The following is a 27949-nucleotide window of genomic DNA, read 5'->3' as shown; positions in this document are numbered from 1 at the left end:
ACTAGAAATTAGACCAAAAATATTTTCAGCTCTTTCAGTTTTCTTTGGGAGTAAACCAGATTTTTTATTTAAAACGTCCCAGCATTTTAAAGAGCTTATGATTTCATGCTTATAACAAAGTTCCCTGGACTTTTATGAGATAAACAGACCCCCAGCATCATACATCCTCCACCATGCTTAACATTGGTGCATTTTTACATATTAATAATTTAGTTTTTGCTTATTTAAATTCTTAAAGCTATTTACCTGACCTGTTTGGAGAGTGGCTAAGATATATTAGTTCCTTTCTTGTGTCATATTTAACTCACAAGATGTAGAATATGACTAAAAAAGACACAGATCAACTTAAAAAATATATATTACAGTTGTATTTAAAGGTCACAGTAAGTCTGACATAATAATTTTTTCTGAATGTGGGATTTTTTTCAACTTAATTGTTCTTGAGCTTCTTCATTTTTTTACTAGAGCTGCTAATAGCTGTGGAGGGCACTAAAATGAAAGAAACAGAAAATGTGTCCAGAAGACAAAAGAAGTTAAAAAAAAAATCTTATGAATGTTGTGTTTAAATCCTGACAGAGTTGTGCTCTGCGTAATGCTCTAGGAATAGAAAAACAACAAAAACAAAATGCCAGTGTTGCCTACCTAGTTCTTACTCATCCTTAGTAATCCTAATTGCATATTCTGTGAAGATGCTCATGTTACAACCTCCTAGCAGTAGATAACAGGAACAAAGAGGGATTACAATAAACTTTTTTTTGTTCCTCGCTGAAAGGAGAGAGTAATAAAAATGATAAGTTGGGTGCAGAGAGAAATCGTCCTCTCAGATAGAAAGGTAACCTTGAAGCAGAGGGAACAGGCCCCGTGTTTCAGAGAGAACCTGGCTCTCGGATTGGCTGAAGTCCAGAATTCAGTGCAGTACCTTTGGAGAAAATGCAGCTGCAGCAACATGGCAGAAAGACGGATTTCTCTTTGTCTTTACTTTACGTTCCCTCCTGCCCAGAAGAAGCATCTAAAAGATCACAACAGAGTCCTGCCGGTTCTGGAAAAACATTCACAGTGTGTGCTGACGACAACGCAGGATGATCATTATCTGTTACACCGAGGAAAGAGAGTTCTCTCAAAAAGCCCTTTTTATAAACCCGGTCCAGCCTCCAATCAGCAGCAGTGTTTTGATTGGCTGCTCAGGTCTGCTCACTGCATCCGGTCGGGCTGGTGGAGGGGGTAATGGAGGAAGGCCGGCGGCGTGGCGGACACGGCGGTGAGCGCGGCCAGGGGAGGATGGATGGCTGCTGGAGGGGTGGGAGGAGCGGTGAGCGCGGGCGTCGGCGTACCCGGGGAGAAGCTGTAGCTGAGGTAGCCTGTTGAGGGCGACGGCGAGGGGACGAAGGGGTACTGCTCCAGTCCCGACGGGGCGTAGGGGCTGTAGGCAGAGCTGTACTCCAGGTAAGGAGAAGTGAGGGCTGTGGCGGTGGGGCTCAGGTGGGACTGCAGCAGCAGGCTGGGCTGGAGGAACGCCTGGGGGTAGACGTACTGCTGGGTGAACCTGCAGGAACAGAGGAGCAGGTTAGAGCTGGGGGATGAACGAGGAAGGCTTTGAGGATGATGATTACCGTCTGTTTTATATTATTTACTGACAAAAGTCAAACGGTTCTTCCGCAGAACGATAGATGACTGAAAAAAATTGACAACAAAACAAGCAAAAAAAACCCCCATAACCTCTTTTAAGTAACAAAAACTAAAAATATATTGGTACATTAATGTATATTCACTGTAAAATAAGATATCTTTCCTCCCAAAAGCCATTACAACCTACATTTTAAAATAAAAAAACATTTCTAATTTACATTAAATACCACCAGAATATTACTGTATAAGTAAGGTAAAATTTTACCGTATTTATTGTATAAATGCGGTAAAATTCTGGCAACCACAGCAACTGGTATTTTACCTTAAATTGGAGATGTTTTTTTTATTTTTTTCCAGTGTACCATAACTCTTTGAAGACTTTGAATTAATGAGTTGCAATGCCTAATTTCCCTTTTGAATCAATAAAGGGGTTTTGTTTTGTTTTGTTGTCCATGAAGTATTTTTGAATTTGTATGCCAGGAATTAGGTCGGATTTGCTGCCATTTTTGTTCTAAAATAAGAATTTTTAGTCCTAAAAAGAACAATGCAGGTCAAAAAGACAAAAACCATAATTGTTTATGTACACAGAAATGTGACAGACATTACAATCTTCTTTAAGAGATAAGTGGGTGTTAATATGATTCTTCCAAATATGTTTGTGAACTGGCATTTTGTTTGGCCTAAATGTTAAAATGTTCGATTTGTTCTTCTGGACGTATTTATTTCTCTTTCTGTAATCTCTACTTTTCTTGTTCTTCTTTCCATAGAAAGTGACTCAGCGCTTCTTTGTTTTTCTCCTTCATGGACAGAGCCAGTAATGTTTTCTTTTTATTTGTCTTTCCTCTGTAAGGCATTCCTTCCGCCGTCTTTTTGTGTTTTATTTCTAAACAATTGGTGCGTCATCTTCATGCACCAACTAGAAAATGCTTCTGGTTTAGTACTTCTGGGTTTAGTTATCTAAATTAAAAACTGTCTCTTCACAACACTCGGGTTGCAGAATTACTTCACAGTTAATGATTCAATGCTATTATCTTGGAATCACTAAATAAATTACTTTTTTTCAACTGGAATTAAACAATAACTACATTGTAATTGAATCTAACTATATGACTGGATTGTAGTAAAATTAATACAACTATTTGATTGATATTTGGACCCAGCTGGGTTCTATATATTTATAAATGTTGCTACATACTGTATGGAAAGTCCTTTTCATTATATCTAAAGCAATGATCTCGTTACAGGCGTTTTCCACCTCCCTTAATTGCAGTTCTCATCATTTGGTTTAAAATAGATATTCTCCCCTGAGTTTAAATTTAATTAGCACGCTGACTGAAAAAACGTAAAACAAATCCTATTTTAATCCAAATTAAACATTTATACATGATTTCATACATTTCTGAACTGAATGTATTCTAGTTTCTGAACCATGTGCACTCAGAGACAGAAAATGCAGCAGTAGCTGCTCTTTATGAGAACATCAACACTCAACAATGAGAGAAAAATCTCTCTACTGTCCTCCTGTATTCACTCATGCCCTTGCCTGAGGCTGCCCACTTAACCTAGACTGCCTCAGTTACATCTGGCAAAAGCAACAGCAATCATGTCAGAAGAATTAGGTTACACTGCGGTGTTAAAATGCTAACAGCAGAGCGAGGCAGTTCTCAACCCTTGCGTTTCTCTTTTCACGCCTGGAGACGTTCCGGTTATCGTGACTGTAAGTTTGTCATTGAATGGGAGCAGGTGAAAGGTGCTTACCCATAAGCACAGTCAGAGCAGCGATCAAGTGTGCTTTCACAACAAACACAGCGTCTCGGCCCGTTCTCACCTACTCTGCTGTGTTCACAACACACAGACGCACACCAGAATGCGCCTGTCATCACTCTCATGAAGCCCGTAAAGTAATTCAAACAAAAATAACTCCACTTTTAACCCCTCTGGCCCTGCTGGGTCCCAATCAAAAACCAACTAAAAGAAAATGTGTTTAATTTAGCTAATGTAAATGAGGCAAAACAATCAAATACAAGACCAAATGTAAAGTCATTCTATGCGTAAGAAGAGTCCGATATCATGTTGGTCAGTGTGCGATCAAGTTAAAAAAATGTGTAAAGTTCAATATTTGTTTCTAAACACAGCAGAAGACATTTTTTCTTCAATGTTTGTTTTCTGTTTCTGGGAAAAGACAAGATGGCGTATTAGTCCCCTTATTTGGGGCTTAAAGATATTCCTGATGTTAGTGTGATAGTTTACAGTAAAAAAACCATTAGCAATGACCTTAAAGGAGCAGTTGAATACCACTTGAATATCTGGTATAATATTTTAGTAATTTGAGATCCCTTATTCTACTATGAGAAAAAATATTTACAAGTGGAAAACAGGTGAAACGAAAGCCAACAAAGAGTTAGAAAGTGCAAAATAATAACCCCAAAGAGATTCATTTCAGATGCTACAGGTATGAATTAGTATGATAAATACCAATGTGACTGACAGTTCAATTATTAAAAAAACCAAAATAAAACTACAAAGCAGTACATGTTTGGTTCAAGACAAAAGCCTGTTTCCTCTCAAAAAACCTATTTCCAAGTGTGGAGTGCAGGGAAAGAAGGGCGATAAATTGAGTTTGTTTTGTAGCCTCAGGAGCTTCGAATGTTCCAGATTTGAGATGATAATGAACTCTTCTGAAGTGTTTTATAGTCAAAAGTGAGATTCAGCTCAGTTCAAAAATACTTTATCACTCTCAAAGGGAAAATAAATAAAATATAGATCATCTTTGTGACAGCTAAAGCCCGGCCCAAGTTGGGTCATTTAAGCAATGAAGCAATTTTGTATAAAGAGCAAGAAAACAAATCCTCCACAATGACATGAAAGACGATATAATGCAAAGCTTTTCCACTTTTAAGTTAGATTTAAATAATTCTGAACCTGTTTTTTTTTTTTTTTTAGCTATATTTGCTGACAAAATTCTTGGTCCTTGAAGTTGGGTAAAAATCTTTGCCATCACCTTAATCTTTATAGACTTTAGCTGAGCCACTCCAAAATAAAAATATTACTTCAGGTCAGAAGAGACATGTTGGTCGAACTAAAATGTTACTTTATAGCTAAATCTGCAAAGAGATGGATAAATTCACAGCAAAAACTCACAGTTTTACCATGTATTTTTTAGTTTGTAGTGCAGATATCTTTACACACTTGAAATAAGACCAAACTAACTTACAAGTAACTTTTCAGCAGGATATGGGAGCTTTTTAAAAGTAAAAGAAATAATTCCTTTAATATTGATTTTAAAAAGTACTGATCCACTAGCAGGAACAAGACATTTTTCCAAAGTGAAATAGTCTGCCAGTGGAGCTGGTACTTTAAAATAGTATTGATGTAAAGGTTTAACCAACGGATACTAATTTTAGGATGGATCTGTGGATTACAATTTGGACAGATATCATATGTTATACTAAAAACTATAACAGAAACAGTTGAGAACAAAAACAGCAAAAATACAAAATCTTACCAAGAATCTTTGTCTGGTTTTTAGTGCAAATCCAGCTCCGGAAAACATTAGGAGACCACTTAAAATGATCCATTTATCTGATTTGGATTTTTATAGGTATATGTTTGAGTAAAATTAACATTCCTCTCTTATTCTACGAACTACTGACAACATGTCTCTGAAATTCCAAGAAAAGAAAAGAAGTATTTATTTGCAGAAAATGAGAAATGGTCAAAATAACAAAGAAGATGCAGTGCTTTCAGATTTCAAACAATGCAAAGAAAACAATCATATTCATTTAGAAACAACAATACTAATGTTTTAACTCAGGAAGAGGTCAGAAATCAATATTTGCTGGAATAACCAGGAAGTTTTTAATGGGGTTTGGTGCCGTGGACTCGTAGTTTTTTCCAGAGACAAAATAAGACAAAAATAACTTAAAAGTAACTTTTTAGCAAGATAGAAGCTTGTTTTAAGTCAATACCTTCTTAATGTTGAAAAAACAGATTATTTCACTTATAACATTAGAAAAATGTCTTGAAATAATCTGTCAGTGGAAATAGTACTGACTGATCTAGAAGCCTTACAAGCTTCCAGATCTACAAAGAAAGTTACTTGTAATTTGGTTTAGCCTTTTTCAAATTGTACTAAGATAATTGCACTAGAAACGAGACTAAACATCCTTGGTAAGCTTTTGTGTTTGTACTCAGGTGTTTGTGTTATAGTTTTTAGTATAATATATGAAATTAGTCCAAATTGTAATCCACAAATAGGACCTAAAATCAGTATTGGTTAGTGAAACCCTAGTGTGTGCCTCTCTATTAGGATTTCATAATAGTTAATTAAATACTTTGTTAAATACTCTTTAATTAGCCGACTTTGTATTTAATACTTGAAAATGTTCAAAGATAAACACACTTAATTTGAATAAAATAGTGAAACCATGCCGTTACATTGGACATATTGAGCAGTTCAGACCTAAGAAGCTGCAAGCTAATGGCATCCAGCTACATGTGAAGTCAAAACAAAGCTCTTCCTTGTCCTCTCTGAATCCCGTCACCCGGAGCAGAAGTGCAGTGTCATTGCCGCGGCCGCCCGCCCGCCCGCCTGTGCTTCGGCCTGACTGATCCGATGTGACAGCGTTATCGTAGGGAGGGAGCTGTGCCTCGCCTTGACTCGCCTCGCTCCTTCCCGGGCCTGACATCACTGCAGACTGTCAAGCACACACGCATACACGCACACACACACTGAAGATGTAAGCACGCTCAGACTCATCACGTTCAGGGAGAGCGAACAGGCAAGACGGTAATGCACATGTCTCAGGTTGTGTGTCGTTAGTTTAGTAGCTTAGAAGGAGATGTGTGTGTGTGTGTGTGTGTGGTGAATGAGTGGGGGTTCAAGCATGGCAGGACTAATTGGCGCAGCTGCATGGGTGTACGCTCACTAACAGACTCATGAGAGCAGAATAACCTCCGCTGACTCCCATCTCCCTCCCCTCTGTGGGCTTTACTCCCTCACAGCCATCTTCCACTAGAAAGCACTCCCCCTCACCGTCCGCACTCCAACCAGGCATAGGATGAAAGAGACAGCAAACAATGACTACAGAGAATAAACGTGAAAACATCCGCTTATTCCTCTGTCTTTTTCCCTACGAAGGTCAGGGTTGCGTCTGAGGTGAAGGATCGGCGACGGTATCTCTCACGCCTTGAGCCAGCCGCACTTTTAAGCGCTCGCATGAGGGATGTGAGTCAGTCGAAGAGACGCACACTCATGACCCTCTGTCCTCATAAACACACAGAGGCTTGAGGGAGTGTGGGCCGGCGTCGGAGCCGGACGCTCGGTTCAGGCGTTTCTGTCTGTATCACCAATCCCTGTTTCAGTGAGTCAGAGAAAGCAGAAAACAACTGACGGGTTTACTGGATAATATCACAACTCAGTCATGATGATTTCTGTGCGCCTTAGACTGCACTCTGAAGGGTATGTTACACAGTTGGCGTAATAAATGAGTGAGTAATGACCCCCATACTCCCAAAATTGCTCTTGATGTTCTAAAAACCCAGATCTTAAGAAGCTGAAAGTGTTTTTTTTAAAGTATTTGTACTAGAGATCACGTTTTTATTGGTCAAAACTGATTTGATTAGCTGATTTTTAGTTTGATCTGTGCAGTCTGATAACTCCAAAATTTGATGTTTTTCCAGTCAGTGTGTTCATAACATCAATGCTGAGATCAACAGGCTGAACTCAGTGAAGGCTTAAAGTTGAATTTCAATTAGGTTAAATCAGAAGTCTGCAACTTTTACAACATAGAGAGACAGATTTACTCATAGATCAGCCAAATAAAACTTTAGAACTGCAAATGCCACGACTTTTCGAAAAAAGACAACCTAGAATTTCAGATATTTGCTATATATATGTAAATATCTGTTATAGGAAATTTTCTTTCTATTTTTAGGATTTAAAACAAAGATAAACGTGAAATTTCGCAATTTCTTTCTGTAGGACGGAAAATAATGTATAAAATAAAAAGTACATAGATTGCCAACTTAATTGCAAGAAAAACGCATACTAGTAGTACTTTCAGTGTCATTCTTTATGAAATTCAATCCAAATATTGAGGTTCAAGCTCTGGAGCTGCAGGTTTCAGATCTCTTTGTTAGATATATCACATTGATTTAGGAAGCAACATAAAAGTAATCAGTATTCGGTGAAATGTTGAGACATTCCGTTCTGCGGAAAAAAAAGAGAGAGCAGCATTTCCAGCAGGTAATAGGAAGGCAAAGTTTTTCTGTTCATACCTTTAGAAATTTTAACTTATGCATGTTTAGAACAAGTTGCATTTTTAAATGCTCGTCATCTCTGGGAAATCTCAGAATTAAGATAAGGATTTGTTTATCTAAGTAAAAAAAAAAGAACATTTATTTTTTATCTGTTCTATCTAATTGTTCTAACAGCCATCTAATTGGCTGTTCTATCTAATAAAGAGTATATACTGTAAGTACTCTTATATAAGAGTACTTATACAACTCTTATATAAATACCACATATATAAGAGTTATTAAAGCTCAATGATGTTAAAATAGGCAGAGACACACTGCCGCAGTAAAAACTATCTGAACTGAGCGTGTTTATTTTAGTTTTCATGCCTGGTCCAAACCAGTACATGATGTTCAATGTGTTTTCTTTTAAATGTGGATGAAGTTTCCTCAGTGGTCATCTATAATAGGTTAAAACCTCAAAGCAGCGATGATTACCAGCTCCATCTCCTCAGAGAGCGTTCACCTCTCTGCTTCAAGTACATCAGTTATTCTAGTATTGACACAAGCAACTCAATATTTGGATGGAATCGGAAAAATGTCTCACAGACCTTCACTTTATATAAATCTGCCTGCAAGCTGTTGATTTCCATTCAGCTGCTCTGCCCAAAGGGCTGGGCTTTATACTAATGTCAGACAAAAACTATTGACTGGTCTATCATATGTCTTCAAGGGCCTGAAACTGAAAAGACTCCTTCAAGTGCAGTGGAGCTGTGAGCTTTAGCTTTAACGAATAAACGCACTGCAGAGCATCCAGAGCTGGAAAAAAATATGGATATGCACAACAAACCAAGCCAAAAAGTTTGTTTTTAACCAACTTTAACTCCGTTTTGCATCAGTATAGCTTTTTTTAAACGCTGGTCATCAGAGCCAGCCCAAGACATGTGCGAGTTATGCGGCTGCTTAGGGCCCTCAAGGGCCACCAGGGGGCCCACAAGAGCAAAACGCGACATTATGAGAAATTAATAATAAAATGTATTATTTTAACTACTTGAAAGTAACATCAGGATATACCAGTATACTTACATATATATGTATGTATATACGTGAATATATACATATAGATGTATATATGCGTATATATAATACAAACTATTTTATAGTTGTAAAACTAAAACTTACATTTAGTTGGTATAGGTTTTGCAAAATAAATGTAATTACACGTGACAATTTTGATCTATTTTTTATAGCTATATATAATAAATATTTGTGTATTATAGGTACACAAATAAAACATAAGGTATTATAAGTAGGTTGATTTGATTTGATTTAAATTAAGTAAGTGTTTTTCTGCTGACGTTACTTTCAAATATTTAAAACAATATATCAAATTAACATACTTACTAATTGTAGTAGGTATTTTACACATTTAGAGTAGCTGAGGAATTATGAGCCAGCCTGTTGGCATGGGGGCCCACCAAATGAAAATCTGCTTAGGGCCCCAAAAAGGTTTGTGCCGGCCCTGTGCTTATCTGTAAACTCTCTAGTTCCCCTTCGCTTTTCTCTCCCCCGTTCCTTATCTGCCTGAAGGCGCATGATATACACAAAATCCTTAAGTTAGCCTGAAATACTCGACAGAAACTTGCCTCTACGTATATCTTCAACACTGTTCGCATACATTCATTGCTCTGACAGGAAAATAGAAAAAAAAAGAGGTGGCAGCTGAATGTAGCACTTTGACACACACTTCACAGGAACAAAAGCTCAAAGCTGAACGACAACAGCAGCATTTTGAAAAGCTTTCAGCTGTGTTTTGCTTTCAGATTTTTTTTTCTCAGACTTTGTATTTTTTCATCCAACAGAAGGGCCTCCTCTAATTAGGTCCCTAGCTGAGGGGGAAAAAAATCCACCGGAGGGTTTGTCATCTATCGCAAAGCCCTGAACAAAGAGAAAATGATAACTTTAGATGAAGAGAAATAGGTGAAAGGAAAAGAGAGAACAATCAGGGTGTGACTGTAAAAAATAAGAGGAAATATAAGCACTGGGGTTTTGGTATGAATATATAAAATGAGCTCCAGCATTGTGTCCATCACCAGCTCTGGAGCTGTACTGAAGACCCTCGGCCACAGGTGTGTGCTACGACTCTGTCACCCCACTCAGTTCCTCTGCTTCAACAGGAAATCCTCCCCCAGCTGCTCCCACACCATCTTAAACACGTCTCACCACACATTCATCTCCGTCCTCTCTTAGTTTCTCTCAAGAAATAGAAACATAAAAAACCTGTTGGGGGGGGGGGGAGCAACTTCCTTTCTGCTAAGGAAATGCGTTAACCTTGTCTCTGCAGGCAGACGAGCGGGCGACCACAGGCGACAGACGCACCCTCCCTCCAGTCGCTCCTTTAAACTGGAACCACCCAGATTCAGTTGTATCTCAGAGGCACATTTAGCGTCGAGGCGTACTCCGTCTTCTTAAAACTTTGAGCAAATACGCAGAGGCAGCAAACAGAGCTGTGCCTTGTTTATCTTTGATATTTGCTGTTTATAGTCTGAGTGTTTGTCTGAGCAGACTGGTGGAAGAAAAGGGGTGAAAGCAACCAAATTCCTGCTGACACATTTAAATAGAGTTTATGTTTATTGTGAAATTTATGGAAATAAATCTGATTAGCTTATGAAACTCCAGATATTTTTGTATCCTAAATAATCAGATTAAATTCTTTGATTCCTCTTGAAAATTATATTTTGTTTGTTGTTACAGCTAGGCCTCTCACAATATGCAATACATCAATTAGAATAGAATAGAATTATTTTATTCATCCCAGCAGGGAAATTATTTTGCAGTTACAGCAGCATAGAGACAAGACACACAACAACCACCACTGAGTAGCAATTGTAGACAAAATAAAAATAAAATATAACATGCTGTCAATATAAAAAGCAGCTTAGAGCAGTCCTTGCAAAGATTAAAAAAATGCAGATACAGTATGTATATGTAAATATATGTACAGCAAGTGTGCCACAGTGCAGTTGTGCAAAATTGGACTGATTAGTGCAGAACAATGATTTAGCTTTTATTGTACAGTGAGATGGCATGTGGCAGGAAGGATTTCCTGTATCTGTCCCTACGACAGCGGAGCTGGAGCAGCCTATGTGAGAAGGTGCTCCGCTGTCTGTCCACTATGTGGTGGAGAGGGGGCTGTTTATTGTCCATAATAGACAGAACCTTCTTCAGTGTCCTCCTCTCCACCACAGTTTCCAGGGACTCCAGCCTTAGTCCCAGTACAGAGCCAGCTTTCCTGATGATTTTGTCTAGTCTATTAGAGTCGCTGGCTCTGATGCTGCTTCCCCAACACACAGCAGCAAAGAAGATGGCACCGGCAACAACACTGTGATAAAAGGTCTCCAACATCTTGCTGCACACATTGAAGGATCTCAGCTTCCTTAAAAAATAGTCTGCTCATCCCCTTCTTGCACACAGCGTCAGTGTTAGATGCCCAGTCCAGTCTGTTGCCGATTACAACTCCCAGGTATTTGTAATCCTCCACCTCCTCCACCACTTCCCCTTTGATCTTTAGTGGCCGTGAAGGTATCTTCTTCCTTCTGAAGTCAATCACCATCTCTCTGGTCTTACTAATGTTGAGCCTCAGGTGATTCTGGTCAGACCACTCCACAAAGCCGTCCACCAGTGTCCTGTACTCCCCCTCCCCTCCATCCCCTATACACCCGACAACCGCTGAGTCATCAGAAAACTTCTGTAGGTGACATGACTCAGAGTTGTACTGGAAGTCAGTGGTGTACAAGGTGAAGAGAAAGGGAGAAAGCACAGTTCCCTGTGGAGCTCCTACGTCACTGACCACCGCATCAGACAGGACACTGCCCAGACGGACAAACTGTGGCCTGCCCGTCAAGTAGTCAGTCACCCAGGAGATCACTGAGTCGTTGACACCCATCCTCCGCAGCTTCTCACCCAGCAGCAGAGGCTGGATGGTGTTGAAGGCACTGGAGAAATCAAAGAATGTGATTCTCACAGTGTCTCCTCCACCATCCAGGTGCGACAGTGCTCGTTGCAGCAGGAAGACGACAGCATCGTCAACTCCTAAGTGGGGCTGGTAGGCAAATTGCAGGGGGTCTAGAAACGTCCTCACCCGAGGCCTCAGCTGGGCCAGGACCAGTCTCTCCAGGACCTTCATCACATGAGATGTGAGAGCAACTGGTCTGTAGTCCTCTGGGTCGGCTGGCCTCAATTAGTTGTGGGATAAATTAAAACAAATTCAATAATTTCTATTTGCATGATTTATCATTTTTGTACTTTTTTCAGATGACAAAAGTCTTCAGTTTTGGTGTCAACTAGCCCTTTTTTTAAAGGTCAATTTTGTTTACAGAGACTTCATAAGTTGTTTTTATTTCTTGTTTATTTATTTTGGATATTTGAAATGTCTTCAGGTTCCAGTGTTGAATGTTCATCAGAATTTAAAGTTTATTGATTTCTGTGAACGTGTTCTTGCATTATTAAGCCGTGGCGATCATATTGCTTGAAAATGGTCTCAAAACAATATTATTGTTTATTACAATAACGTTTGGGACAAAATTTGTTATCATGACAGCCTGGTTACAGCTCCCAACGTTTCTTTTTAGTAAAAATGCACCAATGGACCAGCCAAAGCCTGTTTGTCATTTTTATGTGTAATTAACAGGTCAAATACAGAAAACAAATGGTTTCCCCGCTCATTTCCTAACCCTTGTACTGTCCTACAATTAACCATCTACACCTCTTTGTATAAAAAATGTAAACATACAAAAGAATAAGTCTACAAAATGGGCGAATCTGGTGAAATACTGTAAAAATGTCCAATATCGCCACTTTTATCCAAAATGAAAAGCAGATATTACAGAAGTTTATACTCTAAAGGCAGAGATTAAAAATAGTGTAAGTCATTTGGATGATTCTGGCAATAAAGCTGTTTCGTTCTTTGTTGTCAGCACTGCTTAGCTTGAACCTTTAGCTCTGTTTTTTTACTTTTGCCTCTCATAAAAACTCCCAATATGTTGCCAACAAAAGCTGCGAACTGACTGCAGTCATACTGATCATGTCAAAGACACACACAGCCTCAGAGCAAAAACATCCGAGCAGAGACAGATGTGTCCTTTGCACATGCAGGACAAAAAAATAGATATTTATTTATTTATTATGTCACAGGTTTCAGGATTCTTTGGTACCATATTTAAACATGAATTCAAAGTGAAAGTTGAAATCTACTTAATTAAATTTAAAACATCAACATTCGCTCATATCTCTTTCCATCGGTTTAGCTCTAAAATAATCCTTGACTTCCTACATTTATAACACAACATTTGAAGTGACAGTATTAAATCTAAATTGACAAATTATTGTTTGTTTGTTTTCTCAAAGCACAATACCTCATGCAGCTGTGCAGCACCAAGACCTCTTGAGGTTACCAATGTCGCAAGCTCTGGTCTCACTTCTTGTTTCACAACAGATAAATAAATTGCGGTGAAACACAAACTGATTGTTCGACGTCTATTTCAGAGATTTGTGTTTGAGAATGAAAGAAAACATGCAAATATTAAAACTGTTACCTGATTAAAGGGGGATTCTGCTCACTTTCACAACACTGATAAACTTTACAGAAGCTGAGAAAAAGAAAAGTATTTATCCTGCTGGGCTGCATGAAGACAATCTGCTCACATCCAATCAAATAAAAATAAATGATAAGATCAGCAACAAGAAAAATACAGAATTTATTACCTAATACATGAGACTAAGCAATCAATTAGAAAAGAAATTAACAAATTCTCTTGTTTTACATCTTTGATTTGAGCCACATCAGCCTTAAGCTGATGAAAGAATAGTACATCAGGACTAGAATCAGAAATATTTTCCTGAAATGATTTCAGATCTGATTGAATCAGTGATGCTTTCCTGGCAAAATGCAAGCAGTGACATTTGTATTAAGATCAGTTTTTCACTTTGGATTCAGTCAAGAAAAGCAAACAAACAATAGATCTATAATAATGAACATAATAACATTTGATTACGAAATAATTTCAAAATAAACACCATCCTGCTCACAACTTTACTTTTTTTTTAACTGTGTTCAGGCTTGCAGCTCTTAATTATATTCACTTCTAGGTCTGAAATCTAGAAATATGTAAATGAAGAGTGATTAGAGACTTATCAAACCAGCACACTGCAGCGGGATTTAAAAGCTTTTTGTGGTGAGACTACTCTACCTGAATGACCATGTATAACAAAAACTGTACCTTTATTTCAGGTTAGATGTTAAAAAGTTTGCTCCAGTTTTGACCAACAACGTAACTCCAAAGCTACAGCAACTCCACATCTCTAGACATTTACTTTACATAATTATGTTTCACTTTAAACTTAAGGCCTAGATGCCAAACCACAGATAGTTTTTCTTTGCTGACAGTGTTTTGATTAAATAAAATATACACCAAAAGGTTTCACATTCTGTGTTCATCGCTTGGAGACCTTAGTGACTCGTAGGTGAGAAACCTCAGCTGAGAAAGACCATGCAATCCAATCCAACCCGACTTTATTTATAAAGCAATTTCAATTAACACACGTTTAGTAAAATGACAGAACTACAACAATGAATGCTTTAAAAATGACATACAACCAATCATGCCATTAAAAACTAAGCTAAAATAAACACAAATTAACATAAACATCCCGTGTGGTGTAGCAGACAGTTATGTAGCCAGTCTGATTTGGCATGGTTGGTGATTATCCATTTTAAGAGCTGCCACAGCAAGAGTGATGCCTCCTCTAAGCTTGTGATCTGTTTTTGGCACAACAACCCTAGAAGACCCTCAAGAGCTGAAATAAACTACATTCAGTAGCTCAGTACCTTAATTCTATCAAAAAAGCACAAAAGTAATGTTGTTTTTCATGAGAACCATGTCAAAAAATAGTTTTAGCAATGAACAAACCACTTCTAGTTACTAATCTCACAGACAGACCATTGCCTCTCTTGCTAACACTAGCTGATCATTTCAAAACTTATTTTTCATTCACCATTTCCACGCCGTCCTTCATAACAGTTAAGATGTCAGATACATTGAAGCACACACAAGCACCTGAACGATAGTCCAAAATTATACTTCTGCTTCTCTGCTTGTCACCCATACAACCTTGTAGCTTTATCAATGCATTTTTCCAAAAGAGCTTCCAAATAATACAACATAATCTGGCGCCCATGGGTGCACACTCTGTGGAAGTAATATCTTCAGAGCGTTCTTTAAAAACTTCCTTTCATGCAGTAGAAATGTTTATCTGCTTATTCAGTGAAGGTTTTATCATAACTGTCCAGCTGTTAGAGAAATAAAACACAAAGTTGTCTTGTAGCTTTAGTAGATGTTTTCAGTTAAATCAAAAATAAAAATCCAAGACTAATTAATAATAAATATTAGCTTTAAAGATTAACGTTAAAAGCAAAACGTTCACTTTATTTCAACATAGAAAAACTTGTGCTTAACTTCATTTTTTTTAAAAGTTAAAAGCAAATCCACGTATTTGATCAATTATTTAGACACCATAGGAAAAGATTCCAAAAGCTTGAACTGGGGGGTTTTCTGTGTCTTGTCTGCGTTCGCCTCACGGGTGTGTCTGTTAGTTTTAGCGTACCAGGTGACGTTTGTTGCCTGCTTTGTTTCCATCTGTGAGGTGTCAAACCGCGAGTCTTCCTGGAAGCAGAGATTAAAAGACCAAAAACGCTGTGTTTCAAATGTCTGCCCTCGTTCTGGAAGATTTTCTATCACACCTCATCTCATCACTCATTCATAGGCCCATCTGGGTCAGCTTAAACTCCCTCATCCCTCATTCACAAATTGAGGGCTGCAATATTAATAGCACTCGCAACAGTTTTGGTTTTTAATGGGCTTTTTTGTAGCTGCAGCACGTCGGCCTGTGGGAAGCCGGAAAGGGGTGATATTTTTTTCAAATAATTGAAAACTAGAAGATTCAGGTATCAAAAGCATCTTTCTTTATTAACTAAAGAATAACTAACCCTATGAAAACAGTTAGTAAGAATCAAAATGTATCCTGATCTAAGATCACTTCATACATTGAATCTGATCGAAAACAATGACTGTCATAACGGTTCTGTTGCCATGGCGACGACTGTTTGGACGCAGCTGCGATGGCTCCTGAAAATATCGGACACTTACATTTATACTTATTATTGTTTATTTATTTTAGCTATTTGTCATGCTTTGTATTTATTATTTCATGTATTTATTTAATATTATTAGAGTCTTGCAACACGACATGTACTTTTTAAATGTGCAGTTAAATGACAATCAAGCCTGAATATGTTAATGATTACAAATGACCTGATGGATGCCATCTGTACAAAGGTATTAGTCCAGAGAAAAGCACAAAAAGTTAAAAGGTATTATTTATGAACCATGACACAAAGTAATCAGTGATTAGAGAGAGTGTCGGATGACTAAAACGTTATAAAAAACTGGAAATTTCATTAAAACGATTCAAAAGACGAGCTTGAAACTGGTGAGGGAAGGAACCAATAGGCTGACAGCAACACTGAAGAAGAATTTAGTTCTTAAGAGAAATCTAAAATCTTAAACATCCAGGTCCAATGGTTGAATCTCCCTAAAGTCTGATTGGAGAATGCTTCCTGGTGTGATGAAACCAATCCTTGTTTTGAGCAATAATGTTTGGCATTAAAACAAAACTGTTATTATCGAGAGAACACGTACACCATGTTAAGTAGTAAATTTGCGCTTGCTGCACAGTCTCCTGTTTCATATTCGTTTCATCTGTTTGTATCTTTTACACCTGAATTTCAACAAATTTCAACTGATCCTCCATCTAGAACCATCCAAATTTATTTTAAGTGAAATATATTTTCATTAATTAGATGACAGCAGCGCCCTTTATGAAATTCACATCTTAATACGATTACTTCTGTTTTTATTATCGCATAAATCAAGAGTAGCACCTCCTTTTGCAACTCCCAAACAATGAAAATACAGGAAAACATCTAAGCTAAGTTGGTGGAATCAACTAACTCACTCAATCGCTGGTTACTTAGCAACAGCTAATGCAATCGTTGTTTTTTACCTAGAAACAACCTGTTGAATAACTTGTGCAGCAGCAGTTTAATAACTGCTTACAAACAAAAACAACAAAGTGAGAAGAATAGCTGGAAAGTGGCTAAAAGAGGAAAGGCCATGTCTCCAGTTTGGCAACATTTTAAATATTTCAAATAAAAAACCAATCAATAATTATTGATATCGACTGATATGAAACCCTTATATTGTGATGTTTTTCAACCATATCATCCAGTGCTAGCACATCTACAAAACTACGACTAATGATTGTCTTATATACCAAATCTGTACTTTATTTTCAAAAACAAAAGCCACAGTAAACATTAGCATGGTAACATATGTAGCTTAATGTTTTCCTTATTATTGCCAACAGTATGATGCTACTTCTGTTGAATAAAGATATTTTAAGGGTATCCGTGTCTAAGCATCTTTTCTGTCTCTTTCTGCCTCAGAAGACAAGTTTTAATATCAGTAACAGTGCGCATCGAGTGAAGAGGAGTGTGTGTACGATGAGAAAAAGAGGAGGGAGTTGAACTAAATTCCTCTCAGCTTCAGTGAAGCTCAGCTAATGTGTGTGTGAAATTCAGAATTGAGCTTCTCACGCATTTAATGGACCAGAAAGAGAAGCAGACAGAGGATGCATCCAGTTCAAGAGTATATTTATAGACACAGTCCTCTAGTCCGCGATTTAGAGTTTATACAGACATCATTTATTTTGAGTGTTTTTTTTCTCCAGCACTGCAGGGCCACAGTATCCAAAACCCAAGTCACAGCAGGATGCAGGGATCCAAATGTCACAAATTAGAGAGAGAGAGAGTGAGGTGGAAACAGCCTTATTGATTGTTCTGTGTCTTACCCGTATTGCCTCTGAGCCCACGTAGGAAGGACTTGGTGAACTCCAGCTGAAAGAGCTGCACAGGAAGACAAAGAGAAAGACAGAGGGGATGTTTTATAGCTTCTGGTAGCACAGACATCCAGAGTGAGAGCTGCTTTTCTTCCTTGAAGTGTTTCTGTTGTTTCACTCAGATATTAGCATGCTTATAATGGTATCACAGACTGTTACACCCTCAACATTTACTGTCACACAAATGGAGTTGCACAACATTCTCTGACAAACATCTGTGACCTTGTTGCCTCTAGACTTCATCAGGAATCAATTGGGGGATGAGTAAGAAAGGAGAAAGTTGTCCTCCTCCTCTTCTCCTCCTCTGCAACTTGTTTTCTTCATTCCTCCGTTAATCTATTTTTCTTTACCATGCTTGTGTGACTTCACCATTTCTTTTGTTCAAACATATATTTACGCGCACGTTTTCGTTCTTTGGGAGGACAAAGACGAGACAGACATGCTGTTATTTCTTCCCCATAACGGTCCCATCCCCTCTTTCTCTAGGCATTGTCTGCCTCCCTGAAACACAATAACAAAATACCAAGCGCTGCCATCTCCCTTCAGCTGCATGCTCGGGGAGTTGCGTTGCAGTGCCGGGCTCCAGAATAAAGGCAACACAGTCAGTTGTTGTTGGCGCCACTGTTTGTCAATCACACCTACGCGTGGCTGTTTCAAGCCGAAGGAAAGAGGTTCTCAAGGTCAGACCTCAGAGGGAAAGCATGCAGCATGTGCGGTGGTAGATATCTCTGAGAAGAAAAAAAAATGGCGTCAGGAAAGCTAACGCAAAGACCAAATGTAAGGGTGGAGAAGGGCTGATATATTCAGTTGAGTGGCAAGCATACCTGTGGTTTACCAAGTTTTATCCACCTAACCTAAACATACACAGATTCTAGTAGGGATGGGGGATAGGGCTTGAAAATTAAACATATGACTTTTTCTTAACAGATTCAAATTCCAATTTTAATCAATTTTTTCCCCTCTCGCTTTCTTTTCTAAGAAAGAAACTACAAATGACAGAAAATACTTTGAAAAAGTGGCTTTTATCTCAATCGTCCCTTCTGTGAGTTGTACGGCAATGTGCTAGGGCCAGGCTATGAGACTTTTTATTTATTTACAACAATATAGTCATAATATTAGCACAATAAAGATGAAATTATACCTGAAAAATTTCTCAAAATTACAACAAAAAATTTGTTTTAGTGAGGAAAAAAGCTTTGATAAAGGTAGCAGGATTTATAGTAAACAGCTCAGTTCATGCAATTCTTTCTTGGAAACAGGTACAGTTTGCAAAATCGTCTCTGTTAATAATTTTATGTGTTAAAAGATTAAGTATTTCTGCAAAGCACTAAAAACTTACATCAATGAATAACTTTACAAGATGCTCTACATTCCTTTTTTGTGTTGGAGTTCTCATAAAATTACAAGTGCAAAGCACTAAAAACTTATATCAATGAATAACTTTACAAGATGCTCCACATTCCTTTTTTTGTGTTGGAGTTCTCATAAAATTACTACTTTCTTCTTCTAATATTACAACTGTATTATTGTAATATTATGACCTTATTCTTCTAATTAAAATAAATAAATCTTAGCCTGACCCTTATATTCTGTCATTAATTCAAACTCCAAATGAATAAAACACGCTTGTCAAACAAGATGGCGGCTCTGGATGGGTTGACATCACTCTGAACTATGGGAAAAAATCCAGAAAAGCCAAATATTTGATCAAGTGATGTGTTAAGAAGGTGAATTGAGAAAAATATTCGACAATACTGGAAGGAAGAAAATTGTTAGAAGCTGCAAAAGACCTCAGGCTGAGGCGGAGGTTCACGTTCCAGCAGAACAACAAATCCAAACACAAAGCCGGAGCGACAATAGGAGAGTTTGGATCAAAGCACATTACAATATCAGAATGACTCATTCAAAGTGCAGACGTGAATCCAACTGAGCATCTGTGGTAAGACTGGAAAACTGATTTTCACATACTATCTCCATCCAATCTGACCAAGCTTTAGATATTTTGAAAAGAAGAATCTTCCCATCATTTCAGCCTCTACAGTCGGACTCTGCAACCTGAGGGTCCGGAAACGCCAGTGGCTCTTTGGATCTTCCACAGTGACTCTTAAAACCTTTCCCTAAAAATAATAAAGAGCCAACTAAGGTTTTTTAATTATAGACATAACAACAAACGCAGGTTTTCAGTAGTTTTTGTCATTGAATATTTACTTCAAATTATTCCATCACAAAAACAGAAGATGCCAGTTAAATGTGTTACTTTTCTTTATCTTTAGGTCGAGAACTATGTGATTTTTAAAAATATTATCCTTATATTATTTGCAGACAATTTTCTGCAAATATCAGCATCCGACAGAAAATAACTGTATTTTCCCTTTTTTTTAATCATGCAGATGAGTGAAACTACCACCACTCTTGTACAGAAGGTTTGGTATTCAAAAGCAAAGAGAAGCTAATATTTATGATAAGATGTAATGGCATAAAAGGCACAGTGAGGGATTTTAATGCATAAATGATGTTACAATCTTATGCCAGAGAAAAAAAGGTGCAAAACTCTAAATTCTCAGATTGATATGGAGGCAAAAATTAATTTTAAAACTAATGTTATGTTTTTTTGTGTGTTAAATCATAAGGAAAATAAGAATATTGTTTCTATGATATTGTGAACTCTTTATATAGAGAAATTATGAAGATAAATATTCATATTAATCAGCTTAAATCTCCTATCATTGCCAGTGTATCCTAAATATTTCTCTATCAGCAGGAATTAAAAAAACTAACTTGATCAAATATATACAACATGTTCATTTAAACAAGCTCAAATTTACCAATACACTTCTGTCATGAAGAGGAAAGAATCAGTCCTGCTTTTATTAGGGTGTTGTCTGTTTTTTAAACGATCATCATCGTATAAAAAAACTTTTACACTTGTTATATATTTGTACCAGCAGATGAAATAAGGCGTGTTCAGCTGTAATCGTACTTGTTTGTGAGCTGCGAGGCTTTGCTCCAAGGTACGCCAGGTTCACGTTGGCCTTCCTGCCGTCAATGATGGGGTTCGGGTCTTTGCACGCCCGCTCTGCTGCTGCCCTGTCCACCATGGTCACCTGCAAACAATGATGCTGATCAATATCCGTTCAGAAAACTCTCTAAAGCCACGCGCTGAAGACAAAAGGGGGCCTGTGACCTTACTGCAAATACATTTACTTCAATGAATTTCCTTTGGATTTTATTTGACCAGGGATCTGCAGCATTAAGACGCCAAAGAGCTCAATAAGCCTCACTACAGCCATAAATGTTACATGACCTTTTGACCAAACACATTTTATGTTTTTTGAAAGAATATCTACTGAAATAAATGTATTATAAAAAGTTTATTTATTTTTAATTTTTAAATTAAGAAAAACATAAAATTTTTTGCCAAAAAGAGGAAAATAAGTTTCCTTATGTTGTGTGTTTGGCAAATTTTCAAACTAATGACAAAAAAATTGACACAGTACAACTCCCTCATACTTTTAATGTTAACACAGTGGAAATTGAATGCAATTATTACATAAAAAACTGCTAAAATTTGAATATGGTGTTATTAGAGCTGCTTTTAAACACATTAGGTGAGCCACTTGTGGCTCTGGAGCCGCAGGTTGCAGACCCCAGTGATAAATCAACACAAGATGGTGAACATTCATAAATTTAGATTGGATCGGATATCTGGTTTTCAACATCTGTTGTAAGAGAAAGAAAGCTAAAAAATGTAGTATGCCTTTGTAGTCAGCCCCCTTTACTCTGATTCCCCTAAAAAAGATCTGATGCAACATCCAATGAGCATCAAAACAGATGATCTGTAAGGGCCTTATTGGACCTTATTAGATCAGTGGTTCTCACATTTTTCAGTTTCCGACCCAAAACGTGACTCTGGAAGACTTTCTTAACCTCAATTATTAGTAAAGTATACCAGAATTACGACTGAGTCACTACATAAGGTACAATGACAACACAAACAGTTTCAGAAGCCACTATTTTGCTAGTTTCTATTTACACCATAAACATAAAAGACGACATGATTTTTATTATTTTGTTTCATTTCTGAAGATGATCTTAAGACTCCACACTTATTTATTCTCAATCTCAATTTTGGGAAACACTGTGGAAGAGAACATAAATAAATAAACAGCACCAGGAATAAGAAACACACTAGAAAGGTCAGAGATAACATAGTAGAGAAGTTCAAAGCAGAATAGGGTTATAAAACTTCTGAGCTACAATAAAAAATTACCTGAACTTTAAATATATCACAGGTCAATCATCAAGCAGACAGATTGGGCAAAGATTATTCAGAGAAGTAGCAACAAGATCCTTGGTAAGTCTGGAGGAGCTGCAATTAGGAGAGTCTGATAAAACCAAAAATTTTACTTTTATATACGACTGGCAAGAAAACAGCCACTGCTGTGAGACAAGTTTAAGGATTTATGTTTAAAAGTTTGGCTAAAGTTTGATTAACATTTAAAGTTTGGCCAAGACAGATTTCATCGGCGTAAATTAAAAATGCAGTGTGGAGAACTAACACCCTGACACACCACCCCTATGGTGAAGCACGGTGGTGGCAGCAGCATGCACTGGAGCTGGTCAGAGTTAAAAGGAAGATTACTGAAGCTACAAATAGAAAAAAGCCTGTATCCTGTAATTAAAACAGGGATATAAATTCATGTTTCAGAAGGACAACTTTAAACATACAAAGTTGCAGCAGAATGGTTTATATCAGGGGTTTCCAATATGAGGTTGGGGGGCCATTTGTGGCCCTTGGCATAAATTGATGTGCAGTTTAGATCAGTGAAAATGGAGCTTATGCAGATAAAAGCTTTCTATACATGGAAAATGTTGGGAAAGTCTTATTTATTTTAATAACCATGTTTTTTACTTTCATTTTTAATATTATCGAAGTGGAAAATTTTCTCCTTTTTGTTGCTGAGATTAGACAAAAAAACATTTTCAAGACCAAAAAAATATAAAACAAAAAGTTAGAAACCTTCACTCCTGTCGTTAATTAATAAGCTTCAATAAATGATTCTTTCCTACTTTGTTTCATGAAAATATTGCATGTTTAAATCATAAAAAACAAAGATTGACGATAAAACTATTTTGCATTTTCATTGTAGCAAAAGATGCCCCAACCGAGTGCTTTCAATTTGGTTATTTTCGTTCACAGTGCAAAACAATTGGACATCCCTGGTTTAGATCAAAGAATACCAATGAGATAGTATGTCCATACTAATGAGAATATGTGGCAAAACTTCCTAATGATTATCACAGACAATTTCAATCTAATATGACTGAGATTGAGGAATTTGGCAAAGAAAGATGGGCAAAAATATCTGTAAAAGACTTGGAGCTGAAATTACATTAAAGGTACTTTTTATAAAGCATGACCTGAATACACATACATGCCGCACCTTTAAGATTTTTATTGAAGGTGAAAGTGTTTGAATCATTTGCATCAGTTGGTAAATTCCTGTGTTGAGTCTGAAGTTGTGGTTGCAACCAACAGAAAACGTTTTACAACCACTAGACTCCTGTCTGTTCAGAAAATCATTCAGTCTCTCTTCCTCTCTCTTTTTGTTTTTGTGTAAAAGCGAAACAGGACCCCCTTTCTGCCTGATGAGAGGAGGAATCTGCATTTTTATGCCAGGCGTCGGGTCCGGCGTGGGCTGATCTGTGGTGGGTAGGAGGATGAGATACAGAAATTTACCTTGAGGGAGCGAGCTGAGGAGGGAACAGATGGAAGCTGGGCGAGCCGATGAAGGTTAACAAACACCCACAGAGCTGCTACTCTTCATATACAAGGTAAACCACAGCTGCAGATGGCTCTACCACCACGAAGTGGGGCAGTGAAACGAAAAACATACCAACATTTGGTTTTGCAGATCATTTTAAAGGGGCAGTATTATGTGTTTTCCATTTTACAGCACAATCAAGTAATTATGATACCTTCAGTTGTTATAAAAAGCCATGACTTAAAAGAAATTTGACTTTGCAATTTTTGTAAATCAATTTTTCTAATTTTACTGCAATCCAGTCATAAAGTCAGCATGAGATTCAAAGACAAACATCCCAATTCAACCCTATGATGCAAAACTGCCGACTGGTAAAAAGTGATTCCAGTATAATCGCATTAAATCATTAGATAAGCAGTATTATGTAATTTTCTGACACATGCTATCATTTTACAGCACAATCAAGTAATTATGCTTCCTTCAGTTGCTTTAAAAATGCTTTATATATATCAAACATGACTTCAAAGAAATTTGACTTGAAATTGGGTCTCTGTCTCTTTAAGAAGCCCCTGCTCTTTCCACCAATGTTCCTCCATTAAGCTTTTGACAACATTTTTGCACTGATAAGTAGTTTCTATAACAGGTGTTTGGTAACTGCTGCTGCTATTCTGGAGGAGCTGAAACCTCCAGGAGATTCAAGGTTTTCTCAAGCATTTATGAACGAATAATAGCAACACTCCAAGTATGTCTGATAAGAGAAAAGCATTTCAGCATAATATAAAGCTAAAAAAAAAAGTCAATTTCACACAATACTCCTTCTTTAAGAGACAAATTATCAGCCCAACCGAGAGGAAGTGCAATACCCACAACTCCTTCTCATTTTTTTTTTTTTTTATCACTTTCAGAAACTCACAAACACCCAAATCTGGCAGAAAGAGAGAGAGACGGGGTGGAGGAGGAGGAGGAGGAAGTCATAATGAAACTACATCAGCCTTATCTCGCACAGCCAACCGACATGTCACACCTCTGAGACTGAAGACTCCCTCCTCTCCCCCAGCAGAGACATCTGCCAACAGCTGCAGCTGCTTTTACAAAGCGGAGTGTTTTTGCAGCTCATTTGTAGTTTAGGAGGACGGGGATAATTAATGACACACTTTCAAGAAATAACCTGCTCCTCACGCCGCCAGCATGTGACCGCCAGCATCTGACACGCTGCATGCGGTTGTTGCTTAAACAAAGTGGCAGTGTATGCGTGTGTGTGTGTGTGTGTGTGTGTGTGCGTGTGTGTGTGTATGTGGAGGAGGCCCTGACAGGAGCTGAGACACTATTTAAGAAATCAGTTTGCAGTCAGCAAAGTCAATCTGCGTCATTTTTTTTTATACCGGCTGAAAACAGATATCAACTCACAAAGCCGTATCCTCTGGATTTCCCCGTCTGCTTGTCCGTGATCACCACCGCCTCGTCGATGTCCCCGAAAGTCTCGAAATATTTCCGAAGTGAGGCGTCGCTGGTGTGGTAGGGCAGCCCGCCGACGAAGATCTTGGTGTAAGTTGTGTCCTTCTCCATGGTGGGGGGCATTATTTCTAGCGGGACCCCGAGCAGCTGACCCAGAAACAGCGGCGAACTCATAAAGCTCGGTGGAAAACCCAAAACTAAGCAGCGAGACGAGAGAAAGGAAGGATAACTTTACGCGCAGCGGTCGCACAAACCTCCTATAATATTAATAGTAACAATGAGGGTAAAACCGCGTCCATGCTTCAGCCTCGCTCGGAGTTTGTAGGGAAATGCGGCTCAAGCGGACAGGTGCCTCCAAACCTCCCGTCCTGGAGGAAAAATAAAAACAAAAATCCCACGCAAAGTCTTTAAGCTCCGGCGGACTCTCACGGCGCTTTCCTTCTCTCCGCTTCTGGTCCAATCGACAGGCGGTGCGTCTGTTCCAGTCGGAGCATCCCGCCCTCAGCTCCACCCTGCCTCCGCAGCACGCGCACAAAGGAAACCCCCACCCCACTGAAACCATAACACGGAACTGTTGAACACTTTGATAGAGAGAGTCATAAAAATACATGTTCACTAAATGAATCAAACGATTCATTAAATCAAACTGATTTAATACGTATTTAGCAGAAAATATACAGTATATTACTTATGTAATATTATTGACTGCTTTCGCAGGAAAAATGCATAACAGCTTTTTCTGCCATTGTCTCATTTTTTGGATGTTTTCTGTACAGGATGATTGATATAACAAGACCTACAATTAATTTATTAAAAGAATGGGGTGGATTTTGTATTTTCCAGGCACATAGCGCCATTTTATAGCACAACTATGTTGCACTGAGAAGTTGATGGTATAATGAGCTCTGAAGACTCGCAGTTCCAACAGGTGTTTGGTAATTGCTGCTGCCGCTAGTCTGGAGGAGCTGAGTGGGAAGAGGCTTGGCTGGAGACCGCAGCTCTAAGAAGGAGCTAATGTTAATAACAGGGTTTCAAGGATTCCTCAGAATCAAAGCAACAGTACAGATATAATTTTGATGAGGGAATAACAGTAAAACATGATATAAAGTAAAAAAAAAAAAAAAAAAAATCAATAATAAACTGGCTCTACCTTTCTATTCTGGTCACACATTGCTGTGGGATGCCGTTCCATTGTTTAACCAGTATTAGTCTCATTTCTGTCAATATGAACTTAAGTCAAAATTGTATGGACTAAGTGTGAACAAACTTCATTAGACGAACAAAGAAATCAACCAAACACAAATTTCCACACTTTTTGTGTGAAGTATTTTGAAGCACTGAAAATATTCTGCAAAGATAAACACATTTCATATCCTCAATGCTTTGAAATGATGAAGAAACCAGAGAAAATTGATATTGCTGGAAAAGATGTGTATAAAAACATTTTAATAGAAAATTATTCCAGAGACATGGTGACTCCGAAAGTTTTCTCCTGGACTTATGGACAGAAAAGTAGGTTAATTTTGAGTCTGATGAATAATTTCTTTAGCAGGATTTTAAATATGGATTCTGTGTTTTCAGTTTAGACATTTTTCATTTAGCATCTTCTTTAGAGACTTTGAAATAAACACTCTAACAAAGTTCCCAGTGAATCATCTGACCAGCCTTTTGCATGTTTATGTATAGATTCACTTTGAATAATAAACTCCAAGTGTTTAAAGCTGGAAGGCCTCCTTACCATCACCCTAATCTGTAACTCCCTCCACATATTCTAACATTTTCATGAATAACAACATCAGCCAGAAAAAAAACATGATGGCAAAAATAAAATAAAAAATCCTTAATCATATTTTTGGTAATTGAGGATAAGTTTGAAACACCAGACGATTAAATGTTTAAATTAAATCATAAGGTGCAAACAGCTTTTGTTTAATGTTGTGCATATTTATGCAGTCAGGTTATTGCAGCTTCTTTTATTTCATTGTTACTTCAAACAGGTTTGTTTGATTTTCATGTGAATTGAACAGCATACGTGTAACACAGAAGGAGGGTGATTTACAGTACAAAAATCTCCAACAAACTAATTTTGATCTGGTATATAGAATTACAGCAAATGTTTAAATTGGTCTTTTATCAAGGGCAGTGCATGAGTGAATGAGTATCAGATGTCAGCCTATGATATAAAAATAGTTTGTATTTTTTAAAACTACTTCAAAAGCAGTAGAGCTATCAGAGTGTTTATAAAAATTAAAAAACACAGCAGCTTCTGAACATAGAGTCAGGTTTTTAGGAGTTTTAGAAGTCCTTGAAGAGTGGTGTAAGATCATTTAAGAGGGGAAATACAAGAAAGGAGAGCGGGTCTCACATGTAGGAGGGACAGGAAATGAGGAGATGAAAGTGAGGCTGTAGACAACAACATGGACAATGACTCAGACTTTTTTCACACTCTCATCCCCTTCACATGTTGATAGCCCCTCATCCACTCAAACACACTCATGGTCCCTTTTAATCCTGGCCAAGGTTTTTTTTTTTTTTGCAGTTTTTTCCTCCTAAAAGGAATAGTTACAAAAGTTTATCCAGGCTTATCCAGCACTATACTGTAAAAACACACAATCTTACCAACAATTTTTGATCCAGCTTCTAGTTCAAATATCTTAGTATGCTTTAATTAAGACAAAACTGGTCACTTCTACCTCTTTTGAGCTCCTTTCAGAATGAACTGCTTTAGGGTCTCTTGTTACTTTAAAGCCAAATGTGCTGGCAACACGCCCACAAACTCAACGTTTGCACTCGCACGTGAAAATAGCTGCAAACGTATTATATTGCTATACATACAGCTATACTACATTGAA

At 37.7% G+C, this 27949-nt stretch overlaps 1 protein-coding gene across 1 annotated transcript; it reads right to left on the bottom strand.

Moving 5' to 3' along the window:
- LOC102222867 (RNA-binding protein 38-like) lies at positions 1–25580 on the bottom strand. The gene is made up of 4 exons (XM_005801792.3): positions 25050–25580; positions 20858–20981; positions 17830–17884; positions 1–1543 (listed from the first exon to the last, which is right to left on the bottom strand). Exons 1-4 carry the CDS (start codon positions 25269–25271, stop codon positions 1192–1194), a joined length of 753 nt encoding a protein of 250 aa, XP_005801849.1. The 5' UTR covers positions 25272–25580; the 3' UTR covers positions 1–1191.
- Positions 25581–27949: the final 2369 nt, after the last annotated feature.

The sequence above is a fragment of the Xiphophorus maculatus genome, chromosome 1 (assembly GCF_002775205.1).
Source record: "Xiphophorus maculatus strain JP 163 A chromosome 1, X_maculatus-5.0-male, whole genome shotgun sequence".
Classification (NCBI taxonomy): Eukaryota; Metazoa; Chordata; class Actinopteri; order Cyprinodontiformes; family Poeciliidae; genus Xiphophorus; species Xiphophorus maculatus.
This window is presented reverse-complemented; position numbering and strand designations above follow the sequence as displayed.

Coding starts and splice junctions, on each gene's coding strand:
- LOC102222867 (XM_005801792.3), bottom strand. CDS start 25,271: ATGAGTTCGCCGCTGTTTCTGGGTCAGCTGCTCGGGGTCCCGCTAGAA. Junction 17,885..20,857: donor GCCTCGCAGCTCACAAACAA/GTACGATTACAG, acceptor CTTCCTGTGCAG/CTCTTTCAGCTGGAGTTCAC. Junction 1,544..17,829: donor TGGGCTCAGAGGCAATACGG/GTAAGACACAGA, acceptor CTGTTCCTGCAG/GTTCACCCAGCAGTACGTCT.